The 17,797-nt window shown below is 42.2% G+C and overlaps 1 protein-coding gene across 2 annotated transcripts; it reads right to left on the bottom strand.

Annotated features, from left to right (window-relative positions):
- Positions 1–6,090: 6,090 nt before the first annotated feature.
- On the bottom strand, positions 6,091–17,457 carry rinl (Ras and Rab interactor-like). 2 transcript variants are annotated; one of them, XM_031741556.2, is made up of 11 exons: positions 17,179–17,457; positions 16,738–16,903; positions 12,829–12,940; positions 12,148–12,220; positions 11,917–12,005; positions 11,711–11,793; positions 11,200–11,419; positions 9,733–10,413; positions 9,263–9,580; positions 9,041–9,175; positions 6,091–7,620 (listed from the first exon to the last, which is right to left on the bottom strand). In XM_031741556.2, coding segments are annotated over exons 1-11 (2,319 nt in total). In that variant the 5' UTR covers positions 17,181–17,457; the 3' UTR covers positions 6,091–7,180. The 2 variants fall into 2 exon arrangements, with proteins under 2 accessions (XP_031597416.1, XP_039454246.1); XM_039598312.1 differs by lacking the exons at positions 16,738–16,903; positions 17,179–17,457 and adding an exon at positions 15,922–15,998.
- Positions 17,458–17,797: the final 340 nt, after the last annotated feature.

The following is a 17,797-nucleotide window of genomic DNA, read 5'->3' as shown; positions in this document are numbered from 1 at the left end:
TTGCAGAAACAGTCATTTAAAAGTTTGGAGTTCCTTAAATGCATCTATTTTGCTCAACCATAAACCTTTACTCTTATTGGCAGATATATACACATATGGCAATGGGGCAGCAAAACTAATGCAAAACAGCACCGAGAAATAAAAACAGCTCGTGTGATTTACAACAATCCATTCCACTTAGGAAATGTGGAACTCCTGAGACATTCAAACATTCATAACAAACATCGCAGCCGCTCACTTTTCTAAGAACCTTTTTTTGAAAAATGGTGCGATCTTTCTCTATTTTCCACTCATAAGTCACGTCGGTGTCCTCTGACTATCTGTTTATCTGACGGAGGCCTCAGGCTGCAGCTGCAGTGATCTGTCACGCAGGCTGGATTATCACAGGGAGGAAAAAGGAGTCGGAATTCTTAAATGTTTTATAGCGCAGACAAGAGCTCACATTCTTCTTCCCTGTCTGTTTATGCCATATATTTAGAAATATCTCCAACAAGCACAAACACTTAAAACTTGAGCAGCCTTTCGCCTCACTTTCCCCCCCTTAAAGCCTGTTAGACACCAATCCTATCCCTAACCTTCACCTCACTTCTGCTTTAGGCCCCAAACATCCACACATAATTACACCTTTTGCTGCCTAACATCCACTCACAGCACCCAAAGGACACAACAAACACATAATACCCCATCCTCGCCCTACCCCCATTTGGCCTGCAGGAGGATGGGGACTTGCAGGGGAGGTCAGAGGCCAGAGTTCAGACAGGGGTCAACAGGAAATGGTCGTTCTCGCTTAGCACGCAGGTCCTGACCTCAGCACTCCTTCACTTTTCGTTTCTCTTTGTCCCTTCACACACTCGCTCCTCAGCCTTGCTGGTCAGGACGGGCCCCTCACTTTTACTCTCTAACCCCCCTGCCCCCCCATGCAGCCCTGTTTGCCTGGTAATCCCTTTTTTTTCACAACACTGTCATGCAAATAGTTCAGCAACTTTTGTTTCAGTATGACCTGTGAAAACGTACCATTATTTTTTATACTGGTTTTGAAACTGAGCTCTGCACCAACATACATGCTAAAGCCTACAGCACACACACTGTCCATCACACTGTCTCACTGTTTAGTCAGACCAAAAGAAGGAGGGCACAAAAGTCAAAAGGGGATAACAGGATGTTTTTCCATGAGACATTTTATATAATTTTATATAAATGTCTCTCCCTGGTGAAGCGCAGAGTCTCTCCAGGGGATGTGGATAACCAGGGGAATGAATGAATGAATGAATGAATATGGTTTGTCTATGAAAAATAACATCTTGATGGTGCCGTATCTGACATTTAGCATATCACGGAGTGGAAGGGTGTGGTTTTAAATATTTGAGAACCTCCAGCATCAACATGGGAAAAGATGAAGAAATGCAAAGAAATGTCTCCTTACCACTGAAGTTTAAGCCTGAGGCCTTTAGATTCTTAATCCATATAACCTAAGTGTATAAACATGTGTGTTTAAACAAGAAAAAGTCAATAATATCAATATTCATTCCTCTGACTTTTGAAACAGCTGAATGGTTTTCAAATGACACGCTGTTTTTATAATCTGTGACAAAAATCACACATTTTCTTGAATTTTCCCCCCTCAGCATCAGAAAATAATATTAATAATAATAACCAGAAATAATCACGCCCATCAGTGCACGGGACTTACTGACACATCAGTCAGAACATAGCTTCAGCTTGTGATCGGCTAAGATCAAGTGAGAGCGTTTTCTTTCACCAGCTGAGACTCATTTAGAGGGTGGGAAAATCCTTCTTTCTGTTGACAAATGGGATGAAAACAGAACCAAAAAACTGTGATGTATTTATGAGTGTCTGCGCTTAGAGGAGAAAATCTGCTGTAGCCCGTAGAGGTGTGTAGTTTGGCATTACAGTGGATTTGAGCCATACAGCGTCACAAATCAGATTTTTACTTTTATTTTCTTAATGCATTAAAGCTCAGTTTGTGGGAAACATTTATTATTTATTTATTAAATTCACATAAGATCAAGTTATTCTGATTTTTATTGCAGCACCGGTGCAGTGTTGGCCCTTCATATACATATTACTACGCTCCTTATGTTTCCATCATTTCAAGACTCGTCTTCTTGAATTTGACCATTCAAGTTATTGAAGCAAAATGAACACTTGTGGAAATGTGCATACCTGTGTGCATAAATGTGTGTGTGTGTGTGTGTGTGTGTGTGTGTGTGTGTGTGTGTGTGTGTGTGTGTGTGTGTGTGTGTGTGTGTGTGTGTGTGTGTGTGTGTGTGTGTGTGTGCATAAACATTGCACAGTTCCATTTTAATATAAAGTCTGTGTGGTTGAGCAGGAGAGAGAGAAAGAGAGAGAGAGGGGGGATGAGGAGGAGGAGGGTTACTGTGGTGGTCATTAATCATTCAATTACACACCTGTCAGAGTTCAGACAAGTAGGAGAGATGGGGAGGGGGAGGGAGTGAAAGAGAGAGAGGGGTAGAGAAAGAGAAAGGAATGGAGGAATGCAGGGGGGGACTGAATGACAAGGAGGGAATGTAAAATCTCCACGAGGGTTAAAAAGAGAAAGGGAAAAGGAGAAACTTTTATTGTGGGTGTGTGAATGAGCTGTGACGGAGGAAAGCTGTTGTACGGTGACGGTCAGTCAGAGGCTGCAGTAAAGACAAAGACCCTCACACGCATCATAGAGGGACGAGTGACATGTGAGGACAAGGAAGAGCACGGCGGTAAAGATGCTCTGCTGTTCAACGGGATCGCTGAGCTCAAAGTGAGACATTACAAGGTGCACTGTGGGAGTTATGAAAAGCAAAGGAGGGGGAAAGAAGTATATCTTTATTAAAAATTCAATTCAATTCAATTCAATTTTATTTATGCAACACCAAATTGCAACAACAGTCACCTCAAGGCGCTTTATACTGCAAGGTAGACAGAGAAAAACCCAACAATCATACGACCTCCTATGAGCAAGCACTTTGGCGACAGTGGGAAGGAAAAACTCCCCTTTTAACAGGAAGAAACCTCCAGCAGAACCAGACTCAGGGAGGTGCGGCCATCTGCTGCGACCGGCTGGGGTGAGACTGTGAATAATTTTTATTTACTGTCTGCACTCCCTGTCTATGTAATGTATCAAATTAAATGAACTTACTGTACTACTGTCATGTTAATATAGTGAAGAAAAACTACAATATTTAACTGAGTAACTGAGTTACTATGTAGTTGTGGTAAGTAATATATAATGCAGATATTTGAGCGAACATTAATAAATCAAACTTTGTTTTCCTGTCCTTGTTTCTTTATATGTGAGCAGCCCACCAATACATACATGTGTGCGTGTGTGTGTGTGTGTGTGTGTTTGTTGCAGTTTCCGTGTTTAGCTGCAGTATCTCAAACGCCTCAGGCCACAGCCATCTGTGCCCCCTCCCACATCCCTGCCTTACGCTCTTCATTTCACACACACACACACACACACACACACACACACACACACCCACAACCACCTCTGCCACTGCCAGTGCCATATATCTAATTTATGGCAGTGGTGAGTGAGTTGCACACACTCATGTATGCATAATATATCACATATGTGAAAGGACTTTGTGTGGGAGAATGACACGTACTGGCCATGTATGCTTTGGACCACAACTCTATCTTCAGCACTTCTTAAAATATTGCCCACCGTGTGTGTATGTGTATGTGTGCATGTGTGTGTGATATAGACATTCACTACAAACATGCATACGTGATTCAGTGTGTATCGCAGCATTTCTTGCTCTGTCCACCAACTATCACATACTGATAGTATGTGTAAAGAAAAAGGGAAATTCTGTGTGTGTGTGTGTGTGTGTGTGTGTGTGTGTGTGTGTGTGTGTGTGTGTGTGTGTGTGTGTGTGTGTGTGTGTGTGTGTGTGTGTGTGTGTGTGTGCGTGTGTGTGTGTGTAAAGGCCAGCTGTTTCTGGGCTTGCCATCCACATGCAGGCAGAATGCCAGATGTCTCATTAGGCAAATTTGATTGGCTCGGTCATTTAGAATGCAGCGATGAGACGGTTCCATATGTGCATGTACATGGAGCTGTGTGTGTACATTTACATGAGAGGCCCTCTGCATAACTATTCACATGTGTACACGCTCAATGTATGTGCATTTATTAAGTATTGTGGTAACATTTGAATTTACAAGCTGTTAATTATATTATAACAACAACAATAGCAATGTAATAGCAAAAAATGTGTCATGGATCATAGGAAAATGTACAAGAACAATAACTACAGACTGTAGATTAAATTACAATAATGAATGTAAATTCTACTTCTGTCTTACAAGAACTTCAACCGTGCCTTCCATCCATTTTTATTTTTTTTATTTTTTTTGCTGCAGCATTTTTATTAAGTTTTATTTATACAGCATCAATTCAAAGCACTTTATATGGTAAAGTTCCTACAATAATAGAAGAAACCACAATCATGACACAACCCCCTTTGAGCAAGCACTTGGCGACAGTGGGAAAGAAAAACGTCTTTTTAACAGGAAGAAACCTGAATGAGACCCAGGCTCAGGGAGGCGCAGCCATCAGCCACAACCAGTTCGTGGTAAGGGGAAAAAGAAGAGAGCAGAGGAAGACAGGATGAAAGGCAAACTACAGGAGAGAGAGTCAGAGTTTAATAATAACTAATGATTAAATACAGAGTGGTGTATAAAGAGACAGGGAGCGAAAGCAGATGAGCGAAGAAGAAATCATGGGAAGCCCCTAGCGGCCTAGGCCTATTTATGACTCCTTTTATTTTAATTTTTTAACTGTGCTATTTTTCCACTAAGTGTACTTTAAGTGAGGTGCTTCAGCCTTAATTTTTAGTTTATTAATAGCCACTTCTTAAAGTCTCAACCAAGTGACAACCTTGAAGACTAAAAAAAAGCTGATGGACCAAAAACTAGATTTTTGAATGACCACTTGAGGGTGGCTCCAAAAATGAACCACAAACTGCCATGCAACATGCCAAACTTTATTCAGCAGATTTAACATGCTTTCAGCTGTCTGGGTTTCAGAAGTTGCTTTTTAGTAGAGGCCTGTAGAGGCTCTAACTTACTTACTTACTTAAAATTGTGCGTTATTCGGCCTGTGGCCACTTCCTGACTGGGTTCACCTCAACTTAATTAAGTCAATAAAGTATTTGCACTTTTCAGTGCAACAGTTTAACAAATGAATTGGCTTCAGTTTGCTTCACTGCTTTTACAGCAGTGAAGCAAATTTGGTAAATTTGTTGAATTAAGTTCTAGTATCTTATGTGTATACTTCTTAGCACTTAACAGCAGTTTCTGTGTAATGCATGAATCCTGTCTATTGATGCACCTTGCAAACCAAGCCAGCATTAGCTGACAGCTTACCCCCAACGCCCCCGTGCCCAGTGCTGAACTTCCACCTGTCACTCTGTTTTTACAGGTGCTTTAACTTGACTTACACATTTAGTGTCAATGACTAGCCCAACACACCTCCTTTCAAGTCTCCTTTCAAGAACCTCTTCAAATGTGACTTGCAAGTATCTTTTCATTATCACTTCAACTGCAACTTTTATAGACATGCCATCTCCCTTACATATATGCAAATTTCGTTTTGACTCCTCCCTTTCAGTCTTGTAATTTCTGTTGTCATTTTCAGCTTTGTCTCGCGCCCAGTGATTTATTCCTTACTTACCTGTTTGGTGCTATAGCTTCTGCTTCTGCTGACGATTATACTGTGCCAAAAGGGGCACACTATCACTAGTACTAGTAGTAGTAGCACAGTGATTTTAACTTATGTAACTTAGTTTAGTTTCAGCTTCCTCTTCAAGAAAGCGCCAAAGCCACCAACCAATCAAGGGGCTAAAAGTTGTTCATAACAGAGAAGGTTGAATGCTGCCCTCTAGTGGCCCAAACTACGGATGACCTTTACTATAGTGTAGAGATAAGTGATAATGGTGTTACTGTAATTGCTTTTTGTGGGGAGTCTGTGGATTTTAAGTGTTTGTGCATTACTGTGGAGAACAGAAACAACACAGCACATGCCTTTGCAGCAAAATGCTGTTAGAAAAGAGCCTGAGACAGAATTGAGAGGATCAAATGATTCAGTTTTATTTATTGATTATTTTATTTTATTGCCACTTTAGGACAAAAGGAAAAGACATGCCCATGGCACTATCAAAGTGTTACTGCTAACACCATTTAACGCTATTAACAATAGAGTTAGCAACACTGTCCAAGTACATTTTAGCATTTCATCCTGGAGCAAGCTTCTGCAATAATAACAATAATAATAATAATAATAATAAATAATAATAATAATAATAATAATAATAATAACAATAATGATAATAATATACTCTATGAGCAACACAAAGTGGGACTGCATTTACCTGAAAACAGCTGTCTGTTGTAGGTGGTGCTAAAAAGAGCAGAATAAACTGCACAGCCTAAGCAGACTTTTTTTTAGACCTTTAATGACTTCACTCTTTTAGCAGGCTACTGCTTTAATATGACCACATTTAGAAATGTCGAATGATACAAGTTTAAATTAATAAGCATGAAGGATTCCAACCCAGGGCACATGTTACAAAATGCAACCACTTCCTGGTCAGGGGTTTTATGAAATGTGATAAAGCAACTGTATCGAATACATTGCTTATGTTTAATATATACTGTTAATTGATCAATGTGATCAATTACTAGATTTAACCCCCCGGAGTATGAGGGGGAACACTGATCTATGTGACACATTTACACTGATCATGGTGGCCAAAAAAGCTCCCATTAATCAAGTCTCTAGTGGCAAGTTTTGTCTTTACAGCTCACTTATGACATTAAACCCGTTGTCATTTAGACCAGTGCTGTGAATCTTTTTGGAGTGTGACAAGAGAGTGGTGTCCATGTGTGACACCTCTTGTTACACTTTAGAAGAAAACAGCTCAAATTTAAGAAATGTCGCTTTAGTATCTCATTCATCCTCTCGACTTGTGACACTCCAGCTTTATCATGAGACCCAAGAGGATTCCCAATCCTCAGGCTGAGTTAGGCACATGTTAGTAACACATGTCAAAAGCTTCATTTACCTCTTTGCAAGAATTTCAAAAGGTGAGAAATGGCTTTGACCAGTAAGAACATTTTGAGGGTCTTTGACCTTCTCCTGACGATGTGCATCTCATTATAATGCTCTGTGGTCCTCCTCTTTTCCTTCACCAGAAGTCTGGCTATCTTCCTGTTTGCTTGTTTTTTCCTCTTCCTGAGAGTCTGAAGTTGGACTAGTAGGCTGTGATTGGTCATTGGCTCCTTGTTCCCTCCCTGTCTCCTCGCTCAGTGTCTGCAGAGCCTCTGTGTTGCTTTCTTCCTGTTCCTGTGACCCCTCCATACTAACAGATGCATTTTCATTTTTGCCTTCATCTTTACTCCCATCCCGACAAACCTGCCTCCGAATAGTCCGTCTGTGCTTGCTGCGACGCGACTGGTTACAGTGCAGTGTGCGTCTGCGATGCCACTGATTGAGAGACTGTTGGGCTTCCACACTAAGCTGACGGGCAGCCAGTCGTGGGCGGAAACTGCTGATGTAGTAGAGAGAGGCATATAGAGTTGTAAGGTAGTAGCCACCTGTTGATATGGGGATACAGAAAAAGGTGACATTGAGTGACACAACCTATAAGCAGTGGGGAAACTACAAAACTACAGCTACAAAGTGTCATCATAAAGTTCCATACAAGTAGGGGGGACTGATTAAAATCAAAGCTTAGGTCTTGGGAGTGCACTAAATGCTCATATTTGTTTGTCTTTTGCTCTGTGTCCCAGGCATACAGCTCTAAGGCTGTGAGAACAGAAACCCCACCCACTTGCTGTTTCCTGTGTGCAAGGGGGCAGCCAATTAAAAGAAAGTTCACTTAAACTGTCATGATCCTGGGCCATGTTGGCCCAGCATTCTTGGTTCTCGTGTATTTTTGTATTTCTTTATTTAGGCCATGGTTCCTGGGTTGCTCTGTTAAGTTGTTTCTTATTTGATTTCCCTTGTGACTTTTACCCCTGTGTGCCCCTCTGTGTATCTGTGAGCCCTCGTCTCCCCTCCTTGTGTTTTATTCCATGTTTTCCCAGCCCGTTATGTCTGTGCTCTCCCGTGCTCTCTCTCCTCCTGTCTGAACCTCTGTACTTCCTGTTTTACTTTGACAGTCTCCCGTCAGTGTTGCGTTTTCTCCTGCCTTGTCTTGTTATGATTATCAGTGTCACCTGTGTTCCTCATGTGCTCCCACTTCCCTCGTTAACCCTCTGTGTATTTAGGTCTGCGTCTCCCTCAGTTCTGTGTCGCGTTCTCCCTCATGACTGTGTGCCCCTCCGTGTGTTTCCTCGTAAGTCAGTTACCTTAGTACTTCCCAGTTTAGTTTCATGTTATTTTGTATCGCTATTATCTACTGTCAGCAATAAAGCTGTATTTTGAGTTCAGTCCTGTTTTCCTGTGAGTTTGCGTTTGGGTCCACTTCCTGCCTGCCACACAGCCGGTCCATGACATAAACGAAGAGGAACAGGAGCTAAAACTGTTTGTTTTTTTCAAGACAGCTGAAAAACTAAAGTGCTGCACCAAGGACAAAATTAAGAAAACGTAAGGATTATTTTAAGCATGCAATGCCATATTAGTAGTGCAAGAATAAAATTATAAGGGTAAGACCCTCTATAGTGTCATCTTTAGACTTTAAAAGGCCATACTTTTTAAGTTCATGTACATCCAGCCATGTGCAGTCAGGATGTTGGAGGACTGCACGAGAGCAACTCCTCCATCAAAATTTAAACAGCAGATGAACACACTTGCAGGACTATAAAATAGTCCTGCAAGTGTGTGCCCTTAGTCTTTAGTCACATCGGCCTGAAGACTAGTGAGCAGCCATCACTATGGAAAAATGTGCAAAGCCAAAAAACTTACTAAGTTTCTGAGTAAAGTCAGAAAAACTTCTACTTAGTTTCAAACATGATTTACTAAAATGGAGCATCACACTTCCTCTACATTGTCTTTGAATTATAATTGGCTTACCCTCTCCTTGTAGCTGTGTGGGATCCAGCAGTTCCATCATGTAATCTGTGTCTACCTGTAAGATGACCAAGTTGCTACGGAGCAGCACCCACGTCAGGCAGGGCAGGAAATCATCTGCTCCATACACTTTACCTGCTGTGAGAAGAACATGACTTTAAGTGGATATATCAACCAAGCGACTCAAAGTAGAAGAGTAGTATTTACAAAACACTGCCAGGCTACCTGAGCTAGCATTGGCACTCATGCTGTGATAGATGCTCTTGCAGACTTTGAGCATGATCTCCACTTTCTTGTTTGGGGAGTAGACATCGTGCATATTATTCCATTTCTGCTGGATACGATCTAGCGTGATGGAGTCAGGAACTCCGACTCCTGCTGAACCTCCTAGTTCAGTCACCTCGTTCTTTTCCAGCAAGCGCAGGTTGCTCTGGAGACGCTCGAGGGTGCCATCATTGGTTCGAGAGGTTTCTATGCAGGAGTAGAGGTGGCTGGAGACAGGCTTCAGAGCCACTTTGTGGATGGAGAGCTCCACCAGGGTGTCTACACCAGGATCAAAAGATAGCATAAGAGATAATTATTGGAGCACTAAGCGTTCATCCACTAGGTTTCAAGAATGCAAAATATATATTTTGTCATTTATGCTGACAACAAAAACCTAAAATCATTTTTGTGTTATGTCACAGCCCACTCACCAATCTCTGAGTCGTTTAGGTCAGTTATGCTATCCAGTAACATCTGGATTTCCGCATATTCCAGCAGTGTCTCCCTCAGTGATGTGAGTGATAATCTCACTTCCTGTAAGAACTCCGACCCTGTGACACCGCTAGGATCAGTCCCTCGCTTCGATGTCATCTCCACAAATCCCTTCACAGCCTCTGCGAATGCAGCACCTTTCCTCTCACTCAGCTCTTGCACACGATTGGACAGTCTTTTTTTCTGGCTTACCAGCCCACCCAGCGCCTGGCCCACGGCAGAGAGGCGATGTAGGACCTTATCAGCCAAACGGTGTGCTGAAGGGTGGTGATGTGGCGAGCTTAGCGTCTGGGGCTCCATCTCTTCCTCTATGCTGCTGATTGAAATCGAGTCAAGCTCGAGTGATGGAGGCTGGAGCAAGGAAGAAGGCCTGGGTGGAGGCAGCCAGACACCATCCTCAATCCAGGACACCCTGTGAGGAGACTGAGGCACGGGGCTGCTGTGGCGCTGCAACTCAGGTGTTCCATTTCTGGGGGTGGAGGAAGTGGATGAAGGTAGGCTCCCCGTGCTCACTCTCTGAGGCTGGGAGATTACTAAATCCCGACTGGGCCGCCGGAGGACCACCCCTGATGGTGTTTGCTCAGCTGGTGCTGAATCAGCGGAACGGGCTCTGGTTAAACCTAAATAACATCACAGTTTTTTTTAAATGAATTTAACTGATCCCACTTACTGATATCACAAGTGACATAAACAGAGAAACAGGACTGGCATTTTAACTATTTCTGGAATATGATGTACCTCTGACAGTCTCAAAAACAACCATAGGAATTAGTTTTGTCCACTTGCTGCGCAGGGCTAACTTGTCAGAGCTAGCGATTAAGGAGTTTATTTCACATTAGCAACATTTTGTCTGACAGTGTGGTCAAGCCAAATATATGTGCAAGTGTGGAGCAAGATGACAGAACAGCTGACGATGATTAAAGCATTTTAATAAGTGCTAACCCACATGAATGCTTTTTGTGGTGATATTTAGTTTTAAAAGCTTGCACAAAGCCACTTCCTGTTTGCACCAGACACAGTGGATTTTTTTCTCCCTCTGACCTGCAGGAACAGCGTACTCTCTGTGGCCCAGGACTTCCTGATTTAGAAACTCGTAACTGTGTTTTACCCTCTCACACATTTCAGCAGAACTGACCAGGACTGCACGTCTCTGTCCGTGTACAAAATGTATAGAAAACACAGTTACGAGTTTATTGGTAGGCTTATTTTCATGAGGGGGAAAAAAAGATTTTTAGGGGTTTAAACAGAAACTTTAAGTTCAATGCGTCTCCTGATCTGGATAGATAGAAACATTGTTTTCCAAAACTGTGAGGGGAAATGAAACTACACTGTCTAACATCGCTGTTCATAACTGAGAAAGCTTTTTTATTTTGGGTGAAATGGCCATCTGAAGTTGGTGCACTGACCTGAGCTTTCTGTATTGGGAGCAGGGATTTCTTGCTCCAAAGAGATGGCTCGTTTACTTTGTAACCCGGCGCCTGCCCATTGCCGGGTGGTGCTGAGGCGTCGCTCTCGTCTGTAATTTGACGGCTGTGCGGCAGCGGGCCTGTGGGTCAGCCACTCATCTCCGTGTTCACGGAGGTAGAGGGGATTGATGATACACAGGGCCCCGTTTGTGGAAGTCAGCTAGTGAAAAAAACGCATACATACAGTGTTAACAGGATAGAAAGCAACATTATTTACACAATAGACACATATAACCACTTTAGAGAGTTAAATTAGCACCTCACATAATATTCTTGTGGGCACCTGAACATTATTTTGGAGTGGTGCTTCTGGTTGCATGATGAATGTTCTGTTTCTGAGACAATTACCAGGCTATTGATTTACCCACTGAAGGAAGTAAAGACACCATTTCCCCTTAAGTCCCTCCCTCTCCCTCACAAAAATCCACACACACATTGATAAGCCACATACCTGTATGGAGCACATCATGCTGCTTGGCTCCCTGTGGGACATTTCATCAGTCTGTTGATCAGGCGGTGTGGAAAGCCAAGTTTCTGCAATGGAGAAATCAGTGAAATTAGCTGACAAGGCTCCTCAACACAGTGTATTTATTTGCGGTTTTGTATTGTTTTGTTGAAGATTATGAAAGGCAAAAGCTCAGGAAGGCCCGGACGCACTAGGTTCAAGCTGTGAAAGACGCTCTTTGTTTGTGTCTGTTACGCTGTAGATCCAGCGAGGAATGTGGAGACAAACAGCCAGCACATCCCTGAAACACACAGAGAGATCGAAGAGATAAACAGACATGATTTGGTTAAACACAGGTTCGAACAGTCTTTCACAACGTCCACAGTTCCACCAATAACCAAGCATGGGGAGTTTTTTATGTAACTGAGACAGGAGAGTCTTACCTGGTCAGAGAGTAGAAGAGCACCAGCTGAGTCAAGTCAGAGAAAGACAGATGAGACTCAGACAATTGGAAAACTGTCAGAGAGAAACAGAAAGAGTGGGCAGCTTTAGTCTCATTCTGAAATGCTCCGGTGAAAAATACTTTCCTGGAAATGCACCAAAGTTTAAACCAGAAAAAAACTAAAAGGGAACTTAAGATAAGCCAATGTCAGAGTTTCATATATTTCCACAGTAGCTTTACAGCTCGATTATTTCCTGGCAGTGTGTGGTTTATAAAGCCTGACGAGGGTGTTGCAGGCTAGAGGAGTCAGATGACCCTTTAGTGTTTGATCTTTTTAGATACATCATGTAGATCAGTAAGTGGAACAGTTTGGTAAATAAATAAAATAGGTCCAGAGTTTAATGTTTTAATCTGCATCAATCTACAATAACTGCCATGTCTGCAGGTACACAAACCTGAGAAGAGAAAGTGTAACTACCATGACGTTACTAGGCTATTTTCTATTTATCGGTTCGGTTTGACATCTTTGGCAGAAGTAATGACTCATAAAATAACCACTAAAAATGACGCAGGGAAATTGGTGGCTTGGTCACACAGACACACACACACACACACGCACAAGCACATGCACACGCGTGCACACGCACACACACACAGATGTTTGCATGTGGTGTGATCCTACCTGCTCCTGTGCATTTGATATTATAATCAAAGACTTCCTCATTCTGCGCTCCAGCAGACACACACAGCAGGCTTGGCTGAGACGTCACAGAGTCCCGCACAACCAGGAAACTCTGCAGGGAAACACACGTGTGACTCATTTAAAGATTTCAACTGTCACAGAGACCTGTAAAGCAGGAAAACGTTTACTTTTAAATGTTCACGCTGGCAGGCTACAAGGCGGGGCCAGATGGTAAGCAGACAGCAGTAAGAGAACAACTGAGTGATGGGTGGACACTCTTTTAGACTGCAGTTTACAAAGAAATGTGTCAGAATTTCTGTGGCAAGAGTCAATTGATTTGATCTCGACGTGACAGAGCGTCACGCACACTGCAAATGTCTAAGGGCTCATGCACTAAGTGCTGATAAGTGTTTGCTTGCCCACTCAGAGACGCTGATATGAATCTGTAGACGACGGTTAACTCTGAGTGAGGAACCATTGTGGCTTAAGACCGCTCACATCACATGATTTTCTTTAATCATGTTCTATTCTATTCTTCATGTTTTCTTTTGCGCATGCATCAAAACTAAAACCTGAAACTGAGCCCCACAGCACTGTTAGTGCGCAAATCCATCTTCATTACAACCAATCAAATCCTATCCTAGAAAACCTTGAAAACCGAGGGTTTCAAAGAGTGGCCCACAGGCCGGTGGCAGGACTCGTTAATATTCCATGCAGCCCTTGAGTCTGACAAGAAGAGAGCTCTCTACTGTGCATTTTATTCACTCACAGTTCACAACACATGTGTGATACAGCAGCACACACCACGACCCCAAAGATGTTGTTTCTTTTCTAGCTTCTGTTTTAGCCATCAGAGCCGACTAAACTGCCTTAACTCGTGGTGGAAAAACTATAAACCAGTACAAGAGTGGACTAAAGTAAATAAACACAAATGCTAACACAAAATGCCATCATCTTCCTAACAACCATAATCATAACGATAACTAAAAGAGTTTTATGTGTGTCGTTTCCTGCCCGGCTTTCAACCATATGCTGACTCCTTAAGCTGGCACTCAGGGATACCTGCACTAAAGAAATATGTCATGCAGAAATAGACTGTAAGTTCAGGGTAATTTATTACTGTAGAAGCACAGGGTTATTGTACAGTAATAGGGATTATTAACATGTAGAGATCATTTATGACAGTTGCCAGTTTGCCCAGTGTAGCATCCTATTAGATTCACCTGAAGGTCAGACCATGCAATGCTCAGAGAAACTGCAGAAAACCCAAGAGCTACATCTCATACTATACTCATACTACACCTCAGTTAGTTACAGTACGATTATAAAAGGACTGAATGGCTTGTATGGAACAGTTGCCAGGAGAAACCAGAGCTTAATTTTGCTAAGTTGGATGTGAACAAACCGCAAGACTTATGGAACAATGTTCTGTGGACAGATGAGACCAAAGTGAAGGTGATTGGCCGTAATGCACATTGCCATGTTTGGCAAAAACCAAACACAGCTTTTTAGTACAAAACCTCATACCAACTGTCAGGTATGCTGGAGGAAGGGTGATGATTCGGGCTTGAGAACTGGGTACTTTGCATTACTAAACTCCTCTGCAAGTATTCTAGAGTCAAATGTGAAGCCATCGGTCTGACAACTAAAGCTTGACCCAGAGTGGGTCATGCAACAGGACAATGATCCCAAACACAGCAGTGAATCTACGACAGAATGGCTGAAACAGAAGAAAATGAAGGCATCGGAATGGGCCAGTCAAACTGCCCACTCTCTGTATGACTTTATCAGTTTGAAGAAATACTTCTGCTAAAGGTGGGTCTAAAAGCTAATGAATCATAGGATGTACTTTCTGCATTTCGGCTTGATTTCATCAAGCTGATAAATAATGACAATATGACATTTGTTGTCGTTCATCTGAGGTTGCATTTGAATAATTTTAAGACCTTCTAAAGAGCAGATGATCTTTAAATGTGCTGACATGCAAAACCTTAGAAGTGAAAGAGGCTGCACTTTCTTTTTCGCCTGACTGTGAATAGGGTCTTGCAGTTAGGGCATTTATTTTTAGGTTCTTACTCTCAGATCATATCAAACTCATTCTGTCTTTAAACGTGCCTTGTGACTAGCTTTTGTAAAGGCCTCATTGAATCAGGCACTGCTGTAACTCGAGAGGGCTAACATGATTTATGTATTTTAACTTAGATGGCATAACAATCTACGAGAAACAGGATCAGTTACAGTCAGTGATGAGGCTAAAATGTTGTACTGCTGACTCCAGTCTCGTCAGTGATGGTAAAAGGCTAATCTTGTTCCTGGTATTTGCCCACTTTAGAAAAAAATGTGAAGTATTTGTGTTTCTGTTTCTGGTGTGAATATCTCAAGAAGCCCTTTCACTTCTTCATGTCTCCTTTCATACACACAGCTTTGCTTTGTCTGCACAGAGACTCGCATCGATCACGCCTTTTTTGGAAGCAAAGAGAATAAAATGGCCAGTTGAGACACAATTAACTTGAGCACAGCAAAACGCATGTGATCCCAGGCAACGGCTCTGTCATGTAGTTACATCACCACAGCCAAATTCAAAGGTGCTCTTTAGACAAGCACACATTTACAAACATGTACAGAGGAAGTGGTTTTCAGGCTCTGTGTGTACAAAAATAAAGACTGACAAGCTTACTTGAAGTCACCAAACTCTGAGCACAGAAACACACAGAAAGACAGCAAAAACGGCGGCAATTAGGAAAAATATATCTTCCACTGATTCATAACAGCCGTCTTACTGTTTGCCATTCATAAAAACAAGAAGAAATGAGTCAATTAACCCCCCCCCCTCCCAACATCTGATTGAACAAAAGTCAACTACAACCTCCACAGCATTCTGCTTTTCACATTATGACAGAAAACTAGTCTCTTAGCACTTAATACATAACAAATAAAGCACACTCCTCCCCCATAACACATTTCTCACGGTTCAACAACTTGTTGCTACCAGTCAGAGTTTTGCATTTCAGTGTAATTGTCTGCATGTCACGCTTAATAATAACCGAGAACAATGAATACATAAAGCACATACAATGTTACTTTGTTACTTACATTCTCTGCAAGTGCAGCAGCCAAACCCACCATGAAATGTCATTTCCCTGACATGAACTCGCTTTTATTCAGCACTACTTCTGCATTTAAAGCAGTTCTTTGTATTATCAGACCTCAAATAGAAAAAAAAGAAGGAACTACATCTAAGTGACGGAGGTGTGCATGTCAACATTAAGACCCACAAAAAACGCTTGGTTGCTAGAGAAAATTTAAATAATGCCCGCGACTTCGAGCTTGGGAACGCAGAAAGCAGCGAAACTGGGAGAGGAAGCAGAAGAGAGGATCAGAGACAGGACACACTGGGAAGTGGGAGACACTGGCGGGAAACTGAGAAAAAAATAAAGAACTAAGATTTCTTTTGAAAAAAATGGTCTAAAAGTAAATGCAAAGTAAGTAAGTCATTAAATGTAAAGTTCATTTATTGCCTAGGAGTTGTCAAAATTTAAACGACTGAGTAGCAGTTGATTAAACTGATCAAATTCTAATAAAATATGACTACCAAGTGGGCCATTATAGCAAATGCCGTAATGGTCCAATTGGGAAAGTGAATCTGTTGGGCGTTTTTTGGCCTTCGGACAACGATTCTGATCGCCACTGCCGAATGGGACGGGGGGAAAGAAAAAAAACTGAGTAGCAGGCAAAGACTAAGATCAAGGACCTGTTAGGAAACAGTCATTATTTAGTGTTAGTGGGAAGCTTTACAGGGAGATTCTTGAATGATTTGATCAATCATATGGACTTCATTTGACACACACTGGACGCTTGATGTCACATAATAACAGCGAGAGTCATTCAGTGACTGATGTCTGCTCCTACCCCAGCAGGTGTCCCACAGATAGCAGCGTGAGCCCCCTCTCTGTCCCAGGCTCCCCCGGGGCACCAGGCCTCCTGGCAGCCTTTCAGCTGATCCAGCAGTGACAGTTTCCTCCTGCTGCTCCTCCATGGGATGGCTGTTGTCCCATTAACTGAACTGTGAACAGCCCTGGACACAAACACATTGACATATTTTTGTCTACATCTATGGACATCAGCTGTAGATAATACAGAAGGTCCATTCTGACAAAGTAAAAAAGACAATCTGGGTAGTTAACAGTGCATAATTCAGCAAAAAAAAGTATACAAAACTAAGAAAAGGAAATTCAGAGTTTCCTCTAAGACTTGGCTTCTGGGACAGTCATTTTTAATCAAAATCAAGACAATGTTAGACAGAGAATTAAACACAAGCATATTAGTGGTATAGAAATAGCTGGTACTCACATGTGTCGAGCTGGCTTGGTTAGTTGACGTAGCTTCCCTCCTTTACACTGTTAGCAGTTTCTACACATATTGCAATCTTCCCACTCTCGAACTCTTCCTTTCTGCGCAGTGCAAAGTGTTGCTTAAGAGTTCAGAGTAGCTGAAATAGGAAGCAGTCATCTTTCTCACTAACACGTCGTCAAAAGGTTTCTCGGCAAACTTTTCTTAAGTTTCTCAAATTCAGGTATTTGATGTACGGCACTCATGCTCGCCTGCTTCTGCCTCCTGCTCACGCTGGCATTTAATGTAGTTTCAATTTTCATGTGAATGTTCACGACACCTTCTTCACCCTTCCCTCCCCCCCCTCCAAGTCTGCCTGTGGTTAACCCAGCTCTGACTACAGCGTGGAGAGAGAAAAAACACTGCATGTTCTCTAAAGAGCGATGTGTCTATTTTTTTACTCCCTCTGCAGTACCTTTCTTCTGATCCGATGGTGAACTGTAAAACCATCAAAGCAAAGAACAGACAATGGTCTTAGAATGCTTCACCATGTCTTCATCTCTGTGACAATTATAGACAAACATCATCTGATTAAAGTAAGATCACACTTTTCATGTGTGAGAACTCGCTCACAGCGGAG

Source organism: Oreochromis aureus, linkage group 14, assembly GCF_013358895.1.
Source record: "Oreochromis aureus strain Israel breed Guangdong linkage group 14, ZZ_aureus, whole genome shotgun sequence".
Lineage (NCBI taxonomy): Eukaryota > Metazoa > Chordata > Actinopteri > Cichliformes > Cichlidae > Oreochromis > Oreochromis aureus.
Note: the sequence above shows the minus strand (reverse complement) of the source record. Positions and strands in the feature narration are given on the sequence as shown.